Here is a 13,254-nt window from a genome sequence, read left to right as displayed (position 1 = left end):
GGGTTGGGGTCGGTCGATCAGCGCCGAAAAGGAGGGAGGAGGAGATCCATTAGGACTTGGGATCGGTCGGTGGGCGCCGGAGAGGAGAAAAAGGGGCTAGTGCCAGTGGAAAATGAGGGCTTCAAGTTGGGTGCTGGAGTTTTGTTGGTTGGGACAGTTGCCCTCCGACGACGCTTATGTGCGTTGTCTTAGGTCTAGACCTCCGGCGATACTTATAAGCGTCATATTAAGTGTCAGCTTCCGACGATGACGACGCTTCAAAGCATCATCAGAGGCCTTCGACGATGCTTATAAATGTCGTCTTAGGTCCAAGGCTACAGGGGCGTAGGATTCCGACGATACTTTTAAGCATCATCTGCTTCTTTCCCTCCTTAAGTTCTTGGCCTCTGATGACACTAATAAGCATTGTGCTTTCCATTACGCTTATTAGTGTCATCACATTTTCATGCCTGCCGTTGCATTTTTGAAATGTTGGCAAATTTTGGCGCCAGAGCTAGAGTTATCGACGTCTTTATCTAGCGTCGGCATGTATATGCTGGTATTTTTCACTTTTTCTGGTGATGATAGATCTGAAGCCGGTGATAATAAACCCAACAGCCAGGACCATTACCTAGTACAACAATCGACGGACAGAAAGCCACTGTCATGACAAGATGACAATGTGACGAAGTTTTGTTGGGAGGTAATAACTCCAAGTTTCTGTTGCAGGTTGTGTGTTACTTACTTGGCTCTTTGCTTCTAATCCATGTTTAACTGCGGTGCTCGCTCCAGGTCAATTCCCTAGATGCACGTCAACCACCAAAGTCGGACGCAGAATCCCACGTCGCACTATCCATTTGGCACCCGGGAAGACTAGCGTTGCGGCCGCGGAGGGCGCTCGCACTGCCACCTGTCCACGTCTCGCAGTCGCCCGGCAGGACTGGAAGGAGGGAGGCCGGCGGCGGAGGTGTAGCAGGCAACGGAGGCCGCAAACAGGAGGTTGACCGGGAAGGCGGTGCCAGCAACCAGAAAGTTTTCCACGCTCCTTGTCCCACCAAAAAAATATTCCATTCTGACTAAAAAACCAACTCAAATATATTAAGTTAAGGCTTACATGGTACTAAAAGGCAAATTATCCCAACTAAAGTTGGAAAAAGAATATGACTGGAAATAAGCTCGGGCCAGACTTTGGGCTAAGTCCGAAAAAGTTTAGATTAGATTTGGGCTTAAATGTAGAGCTTATTTATTTTTCGGGCCAGGCTCCAGTAGATGTCATTGGCCCAGCCTAAGCTCGAGCCCGAACAAGTTCCAAACAGAGCCCGAATTCAGGCCCAAATCAATTTGCTTTTGTATATTATTATTTAAACTGAATAATGAGAAAGTAAAGGTAAAATGAATTTAATTGAGAATAATGTATTATGTATCATTTATTTGAGTTATAGGAGAGAGCTTAATTTTTAACTAGCTTATTTACTTGTGAAGCAATATTATGAATATTAAACTTCGATCAGGTTTGGGATGGACCTATTTTTTCCCCAAACAAGTAATTTGGGCCAGGCTCAAGCCTAAGTTTAGGTTGGGCTCAGGCCTAAATTATCTAAGAATTTTCAAGCCTAAGCCCGGCTTGAAGCCCAAAAAAATTGGTTCGGGTTCGAGTAGGGCCATATGGCCTTGCCCGGCCCACTTCCAACCCTAAATAAGGAGCTAAGATAAACATGGAATAGAATCCTAACACAAGTAAAACAAGTAATGATTCTCAACACTCCTCATTAAGAAATCAAGGCTAACAATGTTGAACTAGCTATGCAAATTTTCAACCCGCTCAATCACCAATCCATTAGTGAAGATATCCACCACTTGCTCTTTTATTGAAAACTTTCCTTTTTTTCCTCACCTTATAAACCTACTTATGAGAAATAGGAGGGAACACCACTGGACAAAGAAACCAAATTCCATATTGCATTCCTCTTAAGAGTTGAAATCTCTTTTTTTTATGATATCCTCCAAAACACCATTGCCTTTGGCCTCATCATGTGAAATGGGTTCAGCTAATCAACAACAGTAAAAGTATAACAATAAGAATAAGCAATAGAAGAATAATCTCAATCTTCACACATGTCAATTGGTTTCTTCTTTCTTTTACTTCTCTAAATTGGTGATTTATCTCTCGCATCATCTACTAGCAATGTTAGAACGAGATGCTATCTGGAGTAAATCGACCATACCGGCCCAAGATCTAGAACAAACACCAAAATAAAAAATATATATTGTAAAGAATTGCCCAAAGAAAATAATCGTGGAAGAGAAAAATAAATTTATTCGAAAAAACAAAGGTCAAAACAATGAGATTGGCTCCCTCTCATTTAGAAGCCACGTCTAACCAAAAATAATTCTTTCCTACTTTTCACATAACTCTCTTCTCCAATTTATAAACCACACTCCTCCACTAAAAGCTGAAAATATCAATAACCCACTCTAATTAGAAAAACAAACTTAAATATATTAAACTTAAAATGCAATCTAAATAAAAATAAGGGCCAGCACTAACAGACAGACAATCCCAACTTGACAAATGTGAAGTAAACTAAGATTGGAGGAAAGATGCTCTGTGTTCTTTCTTTGTATTGATGTATGCTTTGTTCAATATATACAAGAGTGTAAAATAATCAATGGCTACAATTAAGGGCTAAAGAAAGAAAGAAACAAAAGAAAGAAAGAACTAAATGAGAGAAATAGCTAGCGGTTGGAATAGCTAGCCGTTGCTTCCTGCTAGAATAGCCTGTCATACATTAAGAATAGTAGCCGTTGCTCTGCTAGCCTATCATACTTTAAGACTCCCCCTCAAGGTGGAGTGTGTATGTTATGCACGCCCAGCTTGCGGATGAGAAAATTAAACTAATCGGAACCTAATGCTTTTGTGAAAAGATCACCAATATGATGCTGAGAAGAAACATGAAGAGTGCGAACGATACCAGCTTGCATTTTTTACGAATGAGATGACAGTCAATTTCTATATGTTTGGTTCATTCGTGGAAGATGGGATTCACAGCAATGTGCAAGGCAGCTTGGTTGTCACAAAATAAGAGAGCAGGTTGGGGATGTTGGATCTGGAAGGTTTGTAGAACAGTTAACAACCAAGTAAGTTTGCAACAAGTGGAAATCATTGCGCGATACTCAGCTTCTGCCGAAGAACAAGACACAATACTTTGTTTCTTTGATTGCCAAGAAATAGGAGAATCACCAAGAAAAATGCAGTACCCGGTGACAGAGCGGCGAGTATCAGGACAACCAGCCCAATCTGAGTCACAAAAAGCCTTCAAATGTAGAGGAGAAGATGAAGGAAAAAGAATTTCTTGACCTGGGGTCCCTTTGATATAACGAATAACCCGTGTAGCTGCATCCATGTGAGGTTGACAAGGGCTATCCATAAATTGACTGAGAATCTGAATAGCATAGGATAGGTCCGGGCGGGTAATCGTGAGATACAGTAAACGTCCAATTAGTCAGCGATAACTTGTGGGATTACCCAGAGAGGGGCCATCTGTCTTGGTGAGCTTCAGATTTTGAACCATGGGAAAAGTGACAGGTTTGGAGCCAAGAAGACCACAATCTGCAACAATTTTCAGAGCATACTTGCGCTGGCATAAAGAAATTTTTTTGGAAGTACGAGCTACTTCTAAACCCAAGAAATATTTGAGAGGACCCAGATCTTTAGTCTTAAAATGACTATGAATAAGGCTTTGAGGTCGGCAATAGAAGCATTATCATTGCCAGCGATAATAATATCGTCGACATAAACAAGGAGAGCTGTAAAAGAAGTACCGTGTACCCGTGTAAAAAGGGAATGATCACATGAGGCTTGTAGAAAGCCATGCTCTTGAAGAGTGTGGGAGAATTTAAAGAACCACTACTGAGAGGCTTGTTTCAAGCCATAAAGGGATTTGTTGAGTCGACACACCTGATGCTCCCCCTGACTAGAAAAACCCGGTGGAAGGGACATGTATACTTTCTCATGGAGGTCACCATGAAGGAAGGCGTTGATGACATCAAGTTGGTGCAACTCCCAATTCTTGATAGCTGCTATGGCCAGAAGACACCGGACAATAGTTAATTTGGCTACAGGAGAAATGTGTCATGGTAGACAAAACCTTCTCGTTGCGTATAACCTTTGGCCACTAAGCGAGCTTTGTAACGCTCGATAGTGTCGTCGGATTTGTACTTGATTTTATAAATCCACTTGCAGCCGACTGGATGCTTGTTAGGGGGAAGAGTAGTGATTGTCCAAGTATTGTTCTCCTCAAGTGCTCGAATCTCAGTAGCCATGGCATCACGCCAGTGAGCATGTTTAACAGCCTGCTGAAAGGTGCGAGGTTTGACATGGGAAGATATAGCTAAAGCAAAAGCACGGTGAGTGGGAGACAAACGATCATAAGAGTGATAAAGAAAGATCATGAGGAGTACCTGACTGCTGGAGACCCTACCGCATGGTGGATGATTGGGAAGAATGAGGAGATGATGCCAGATGGCAATGATAGTCCTGCAAGTATCATGGTTGTTGCCGTGGCCGTGAAGATCGCCTTGGGTTGGAAAGGTTCGATGGCAGGGTTGAAAGAGCAGTGGTGGTGCGGGGTGGAGGCGAGGAGGAAGTTGGCACGTGTTCAGGAATGGGGCGAGGAAGCACAATTGATGGTTCAGGAGAATGATTGTGGTAGGAAAATATTGTTTCATGAAAAACAACGTCCCGAGAAATGAAAGTTGCATGAGTGTCAAGGTCAAGGATTTTGTAACCTTTGACACCATATGCATAACCTAAGAAAAGACCACGCCTAGCACGGGCGTCAAACTTGGAACGATTGGTAGCATTAGTGGAAGCATAACACAAGCATCCAAAAATGCGCAAATGGGAATACGATGGCTTGGAAGAAAAAAAGAAGTTCGTAAGGAGACTTGCCCGAGAGAAGTGGAGTTGGGAGGCGATTGATAAGATACGTGGCTGTAAGTATGCAATCTCTCCAAAATTGAAGAGGGAGGTTAGCTTGGAAACGGAGTGCACGAGCAACATTGAGTATGTGTTAGTGTTTGCGTTCAACAACTCCATTTTGTTGGGGTGTGTTGACGCAACTCCGTTGATGAATAACTCCCTTTTCAGTAAAGAAATCTCGCATGTCGAATTCAAAGCCCTTATCACTATGCACTTGTTTAATGGTTGCATTGAATTGAGTAGAGACAAGTGCAAAAAAAGATCGAATAAGAGAGTGGGTTTCATACTTGGTGCGCATGAGATAGACCCATGTGCAACGTGTAAAATCATCGATAATAGTTAAAAAAATATTGAGAGCCATCACGAGAAACTGTAGAAAACGGTCTCCAAATATCAACATGAATTAAGTCAAATGCATGTTTTGATTTGATATAACTAAGTGGAAAGGATAAACGATGCTGTTTTGCAAGAGGGCAAACAGCACAATGATAATTTGAAGAGAGGGAAATACTAAAAACAGAACTGCTACTAATTCTAAGCGAGATAAAAAAGGGTGGCCAAGATGATAGTGCCATAGATTTGGAGAAGTGTCAACCATAGAGGCCGCAATAGCAGGCGAGCCAGCCGGATCATGTAGCAGGGAATATAGCCCAGCGAATTCCTTACCCATCCCAATCGTCCTCCATGTGGAAGGGTCCTGTATAAAACAATAGTCAAGCAAGAATCTAAGGCAACATGAAAGTGAATGAACAAGCTTACTTGCATAAATAAGATTAAAGGAGAAGGAAGGTACGATAAGAACATCATGTAAAATAAGAGAAGCAGAGAGGTGTATAGTGCCTATGTGGATGACAGAAGCAACATCACCGTTGGGCAATTTGACAGTAGCTTGAAGAGCCGAAGTGATGGAAGTGAGGCAAGTGATGGATCCGACCATGTGGTCAGTCGCGCCTGTGTCAATAATCCAAAAAATTTTATGTGAAGAGAATGAGGCAAGACAAGGGGATGTACCTGCAAGAAGGGCTCTTGAGAGAGAAGGGCTCTTGAGGAGAGAAAGAAGTTGCTGGCACTGTTCTTGGGTAATTGGCAGTTGTGAAGCATCAGAAGGACAGGCCGTGGTGGCTACCTGGTTGGCCGAGCGTTGAGAATTACTCTTGGTGCAATAGCCTGGAAGGTACCCATGAAGTTTGTAGCATTTATCAACAGTGTGTCCAACAATGTTACAATGAGAGCATGTTGGACGCTCACGACGAAAAAAATTAGAGCTATTTTTCTTGCTGTTTGATCGAGGAGGTTGTTGAGTAGTATGTACCCTGCTAGCCAAGGCAGTGGAGTCAGGATTGAGGGACGGTGCAGCAGTGATATCTCGCTGTTTTTCTTCTTGAATAACAAGGGAAAATACTTTGTTAATGGGTGGCAAGGGGTCCATAAGAAGAATCTAACCACGTATATTAGAGAACGAGTCATTGAGACCCATTAAAAAATGGAGAACATATTCCTGTTGTTGGTATTCAACCAATTGCTTGAAAGCGCCACATGAGCAATCAAGTAGAGGTCGAAAGTTGAGCAACTCATTCCAATAACTTTTGAGTTTGGTGAAATAGGTACTTACAGAATTTTGATTTTCAGTAAGGGAGGAAATTGCCTTCTTTAGTTGAAAAATGCGAGGACCATTGCTATGGGAGAACCGATCTTTGAGATCAAGCCACATGTCATGGGCATTGTCAATGTAGATCACGCTAGCACTCAGTTCTTTGGAGATAGAATTGATGATCCAAGAGAGGACCATGTGGTTTCAACGAACCCATGACATATACAAAGGATCTGTCAGGCTTGGCTTGGGAAGAGACCCATCAATGAACTCTATTTTGTGCTTGGCACTTAATGCCATATACATGGAACGGCTCCAGATGGGGTAGTTATCACCATCAAGGGGCTGCGAGACCAACATGATGCCTGGGCTATCGCCATAATGGAGAAAATATGGGTTGGAATGATCAGCAGCCATATGGGGCATGGAAGCTGAGGCACTCGAGATAGAATTCGAGGATGAACTTGAAGATGATGCCATTAAAAAAAAATTAAAATAGTTCTGATACCATGACAAATGTGAAGAAAACTAAGATTGGAGGAAAGATGATCTGTGTTCTTTCTTTGTATTGATGTATGCTTTGTTCAATATATACAAGAGTGTAAAATAATCAATGGCTACAATTAAGGGTTAAAGAAAGAAAGAAACAAAAGAAAGAAAGAACTAAATGAGAGAAATAGCTAGCCGTTGCTTCCTGCTGGAATAGCCTGTCATACATTAAGAATAGTAGCCGTTGCTCTGCTAGCCTGTCATACTTTAAGACAACTAAAATTTCCACTAAGCAATGGACCTAAACTCTCGCAGTTCTTGTTTCAGTCTCCACCGCCCGGGCTTCGATCTCTTTAATTCCAACGTTCTTGTGGGTTCCCATGCCCGCACAGGAACCGCAATGGGAGGGAATCTCTCCATTCTTAGCAGAGGATGAATGAGAAGTAGTTGGTTGGGCCAAATCACAATTGCTCTTGGCGCAGCTTGGACTTTAAATTGTTCAAGATACCAATGAAGTTTTCTACAAACTGAAGCAGCTTGTTCTCAGAGATCACACGGGTTGACTCCTGATCGAATTCGTCTACTGTTCCATTGATTTAATTGAGAGCAACTTTTGGAAGATCAAGCGTATTGGTCTGCTGTCATTGATTAGATCAACAGGTAACCCAACAAGATCAGTAAATATTACCTGGTCATTGTGGATATATGCAATGTTTCCCGAATGGTTGAATTCGGCGCAAGCCACTCCTGACAAGCAGGTGACAGAATGGAAGGCTCTGCTGCAAACTCCATGACAGCAATTCTGAAAGTTTTAGTTGCAGTGCTTTTGTTCATCATGTTCATGATTTACGTCGCACCTGCTGCATGGACTGTTTGTATGATTGTATAACATAAATAGCCAACTCTTCCGAAAGGAAGACTAACCAAAATTTCTTTTGCTTTCCCCCAGCGACAAATTCACTTTCTTAGTCAAGAACATACGAAAATGTCAAAGCAAAGTGAGAATAACCAACATTGTGAAGGAAAATCCATTACGTCGCATTAAACAATAAAGAACGCTCCTCATTCATGCAATTATGTAATAATCTGCTCGCTCGACATCTAATAACAGGTTAGAGCATGTGGAATCCATCAAGCATATGTTGAGCGACACACCATATATTATTAAATTCTCAATGTACTAAGAACAGAACCTCACATTATAAAGCAACGACCATCAAACAGCAGCTTCTCCCAAAATCTCAGATGATAAGGACATGATGTAGTAAGGCAAACATAGGATAGAATGACCAACAACAATCCAACTACATGGAAAGAACACTACGATAGCAACCAGAAAGTCCTGAATAATGGGATATAGCTATCGTTGCAACCCCAAATCTAAGCAGCGGTCAAGGTGTTGGCGATGTCAATGACAAATCGATATCTGACATCTGCCTTTGCAAGTCTCTCCATCGCCTTGTTCACGTAGTCCATACCAATGAGCTCGATGTCTGCTGTTACATTGTGCTTTGCAGCAAAGTCCAACATCTCCTGGGTATCCTGCATTCCTCCGATGCAACTGCCCGCCACAATTTTCCCACCTATAGGCAGATCCAGCAATTCATTTCATCAAAACACCATCAAGTAAAACATAGGAAACACCAATCTTACAGCACATTTAAGAAACAGCACTTTACTTACCCATGATCAAAGAGAAAACTGGTAGCTCCAGGGGCTTGTCTGGAGCACCCACCATGATCATCTTCCCACGGGTCTTCAGCAGAAAGAGTAGTGGCATGAGGGAATGGACCGCAGACACTGTATTGATAATACCATCCATCGTGCCCATGGCAGCCTAACAGGACAAGAAAACATACAAGAGTAAGATACAAGGGTTGGTGGCTGTGGATTTTGTAGTTGGAATTGCTCTATTTTACCTGCATCTGCTCAGGGTTGCTGCTGACCATGAAAGCATCAGCTCCCAAACGTTCAATTGCTTCCTTCTCCTTCCTCGGGGACGAGCTAATCACTGTGACCTTCACTCCAAATGCCTTGGCAAACTTCACAGCTACATGGCCGAGCCCTCCGAGCCCGACCACCCCAAGATGCTTCCCTGGCTCATTGAGTCCAAAATACTTCAATGGGCTGTATACAGTGATGCCAGCACAAAGCAGTGGGGCACACTTGTCTAGGGGCATGGTGTCGGGGATCCGCACAACGAAATGCTCGTTGACGACTACCATGTCAGAGTACCCTCCATAGGTCATTGTTCCATCAGCGTCGACGGAATTGTACGTAAGTATCATTCTGGGACAGTAGTTCTCGAAACCTTGTTTGCAGCCGTCACAGGAACGGCAAGAATTAACCAAGCAGCCCACTCCCACCTTGTCTCCAACCTTGAACTTACGTACATTGCTCCCCACTTCAGTAACGGCGCCAACAATCTCATGCCTGCAAAGTTACTTCTTTTTGGTGAATCTTCATGTGCTTTCGGGTATATGGGTGCTGTCTATCAAATGGTTGCTTTGTGCAATGGTGAATATTTTTTTGTGCTCGTGTGAATGATGTTGAGAGTGAAGCAATATTGAAAATTTCTGTTTCCCTAAGGATGAATGCACTGATACTCCATGCGCAGGAATGATTGCAATAGCAATAGTAAGATGAAAACCATGACAGACCATGACATCATTACGAACGAGCACTTGCCACAGTTGTAGGCCAGATTTCCACATTTAACATTTACAGGTGCAGTCAACCAGATTCTTGAGATAATTATTAGCTAGCACATGCATAAGCAATTGATATAAGAGATTTTATTATGCTAACAAAATTTTGCAAAAGCTAAAAGATTTTACTCCAGGTCCTATTTTATGTGGCAAGCATTCAAAAGTCTTTTGGTGGCCATTGATATGCAATGGCTATGGTGAGTCTCCAATGCCTGACAAGTCATGCAATAATTGTGTCGTATTGTAAATAAAATCGACTCTGATCATACCATTGAATAAAAGAAAGCAGATCACGTAAAGCTTAGTTACCAGAAACTGGGTTGGGTGCGGGAGCAGATTTAGTTGCATATGCGGGTGCGCAAAAGCAGGTCTCTCGAAAAAAAAAATAGAATTGGAAGTGTTTAGGAAGCAGGTAGAGGAGCAATTTTCCTAAGATCTGAAGCGGGCGCAGCACCATGCATAGAAACTTCCTGCTAGTAACAAGTAAATTACAGCATGCAACTGTATCATTGAAAGAGAACGCTGTTTTTCAGCAAAAATAATCAAAATATGAATTTTCAATTTTCTTTAAACTCATCTAAATGAGTATTAGAGAAAGGTTGCATTATGGATAAAAACGTTTGTTTGTGTTCAGAGGTACATACCCTGGGACAATCGGGTAGATGGTATTTGTCCAATCATTCTTTATGCTATGAAGGTCTGAGTGGCAGATCCCACAGTATAGTATCTTTATGGTGACATCGTCGTCTCCATTGTTCCTGTAGGCCAGTAAATTGTCCTGCTATTAGTCATTTATTCACAGGCAAGAAATGTTAAAGGATTTCAGTTAACTACCGCAGGAATCACGGACAATCACAAAAACAATATAAGATCATAATTATTAGATTCCAACAATATCCAGATGCCTTAGCCAGTTATCTAAGCACGAGGCAAAACTACCCATGTTTCATCAGATGACTTCCCCTTAATAATTTTATTTTAGAAGGCAAACTACCCATGCATTCACTTTCTTCAGTGCTAGCTCTTGCTTTGTACCATGGTTCCAAACAATATATTATTCGACTGGGCTATGGTATTGAAACCTAGCAAACTGAACCAAGAAACGGGACAGCGGAACTGTGGTCCTGAAAGATCACGGACAACACAAGAACACCAGTAGAAGCTATCCATGTGGTAGTTGAACGTTAAATACAGTCCGGACAGAATGCATTAATGGTGCATTCAGAACACTGCAGCTACCACGTGAAACAGAGTAATTCTCCTTATACCATTGGTCCCTCTCATAAAGGATTGAATCCAACCTGGCTATTGACGAATCAGCCAAGCAGTCAATGCAGATAACAAATTTAGGTGTCATATTGTTATAAAAGAGAGTGTGGATCAAGATTTAAATTCCGTGAAATAGGGCTATCCCAGTTTTCTCGTGGAACGGACGTGACACTATTCACCCCATTCCAAGGGATATCCCAAGACGTGCCGATCAGGATGCCGAGACGATGGTGAGACGGTTCTGTCCCAACGCACGAGATGGTACCCCATCTCGTGTCCCGCGGGACGTCCCGCCAGAACTTGACTCCTTGGTATGGACAGTGCAATTTAATCAAATTATGTTGGGATCAAATTATGTTGTTGATCAATAGTGCAGGTTTTGGTCAAGCTTGTTCACAAGAAAAGAGCCAACAAGGAAAAGATAAAATCAGGTCCAAATAGACCTCAGACCTTGGTCATAAACATAACAAGCGGGCAGGTCGAGGAGTAGGTTGAAAAGAGGTTTATAAACTGGGTGTAACACCAACAAAGGAATCTTAAATAGATGTCCCAACCATAACAGCCAGGAAATAGATGTCGGAGTCATTATGCAGTATTTCTAGATTTCAAGATGACAAAGGAATCAAAATATATATCCATCAAGAAATTATTGCTGCTCTCATGTAAAAGGAGAAGGGATAATGACTTCTCAACAAACAATGGTGGGAGGTTGCTCCACCGTTCTACAATAAAGATTCCTCTCGCTGAGTAGCCAAAGAGAAGGGCAGTTTTAACTTTCAATGGATAATCTAACTATTAGCATCAACCTTTCTCCCTTCATGTCAGCATTTTCTGATTGATCTTATTAACAGCAAACTTAACCTTCATTGAAAGCTCTTTGGTTTCTTTCCTTTTATCCTTTAAATAAATGACCAAATTTATAAATAGAAAAAAGTATAGCCATATATCTAAATTAACACTGGTCTCATTCATCATTAAAATCAATAATGGCAATTCAAGTTTCTAATAACAAAGAATAGTTAAGGGAAAGAAATTGCAATTCTCCCACAAAAGACATTGATGCATTCCAACATCCAGTTATCTTTCTGTTCAGCATCAGCTTTCTGAGAAATATTGTTAGCACTTAAATATAATATATATATATAATATATATAATAATTTATTATTGATGATTTACTTATATGAGTGCAGCTTAGTGCTCCCAAATGATACGTGCCCTCCTTCAGCATCAAAAGAAACAATAATATTTTAAATTTATATCATAATAAATATGGTTCTATGATCTAAGTAATTGCAATAATTATTATTTGAAAGGGAAAAAGGTAACTTCCTTTTTGGTTATTCAATTATTATTTCACAATTGTTATGAGTTGCAACCACCTTAGTCGCATTCGTGGCCCCCACCATGCTTTTACTTTAGATCTTTCCAGTGTCTGACGGAGGGATGGCAAGGGATTTGATTGCAATTTTTTCAGACAAGGGATCCATGTGCAAAACAAGTAAACATGAGAAAAGCTTTTCTATTCAAAAAATAAAAATAATAAAATAATAAATATTATTCAGCAGCCTAATAGAGCCGCAGATTGGATGGCTTTTTATATCCTACCACTTCGAACTATCTAGTGGGTCGGAGATGGTAATTATCTGGAGTACTCCAAAATTTGTTGTTTTTTTATTTTATTAAATATCGGTAAACTTCTATTTAGCAAAAATAAATAAATAAAATAATGCAACAGTTTTTTATTTTCTCCCCCGTCACTTTCGCACAAGGACAAAGTTGGCATTTTGACCTCAAATAAACAACGAAAACCGGGTATCCCACGAGAGGTCCGTCTCTTTTCGTCCAAAAAGGTACAAGAAGCGACCAAAACTATCTAGCAACTCTCTTTGGGCCTCAACTCCCACGAAAATTCGAAAAAGAATATAAAAAATATAAATATGAAAATATTAAAGAATAAGAAGAACAAAGGAGCCCCAATAAATCTTTTTCTCCAAGCTTTGCTTTATTTTAAGAATATTTCCATTATTTTCCACCTTAAAAACGATATCAATAAAATTGTCTAGAATAACATAAAAATATAAAGAAAGAATCTCGTACCATCTATCCTTGGACACAAATAAAATAATAGAAAAATCGGTAGAAAGAACAAAATCGATGCAAATCTAAAGAAATGACGCCAGGAATACTTGAGAGGGAGAAAGAAAGAAAGAATCCCATGGGGTTTTCTATAACATTA

At 40.9% G+C, this 13,254-nt stretch overlaps 1 protein-coding gene across 1 annotated transcript; it reads right to left on the bottom strand.

Annotated features, from left to right (window-relative positions):
* Window positions 1–8,167: 8,167 nt before the first annotated feature.
* On the bottom strand, window positions 8,168–10,528 carry LOC103721088 (probable mannitol dehydrogenase). Its single transcript, XM_017846171.3, has 4 exons — window positions 10,393–10,528; window positions 8,960–9,473; window positions 8,724–8,877; window positions 8,168–8,623 (listed from the first exon to the last, which is right to left on the bottom strand). The coding sequence occupies exons 2-4, from the start codon at window positions 9,326–9,328 to the stop codon at window positions 8,421–8,423; spliced, it is 726 nt and encodes a 241-aa protein (XP_017701660.2). The 5' UTR covers window positions 9,329–9,473; window positions 10,393–10,528; the 3' UTR covers window positions 8,168–8,420.
* Window positions 10,529–13,254: the final 2,726 nt, after the last annotated feature.

The sequence above is a fragment of the Phoenix dactylifera genome, chromosome 1, assembly GCF_009389715.1.
Source record: "Phoenix dactylifera cultivar Barhee BC4 chromosome 1, palm_55x_up_171113_PBpolish2nd_filt_p, whole genome shotgun sequence".
NCBI lineage: Eukaryota > Viridiplantae > Streptophyta > Magnoliopsida > Arecales > Arecaceae > Phoenix > Phoenix dactylifera.
The sequence above is the reverse complement of the archived record's forward strand: the minus strand, read 5'-3'. Positions and strand labels throughout refer to the sequence as shown.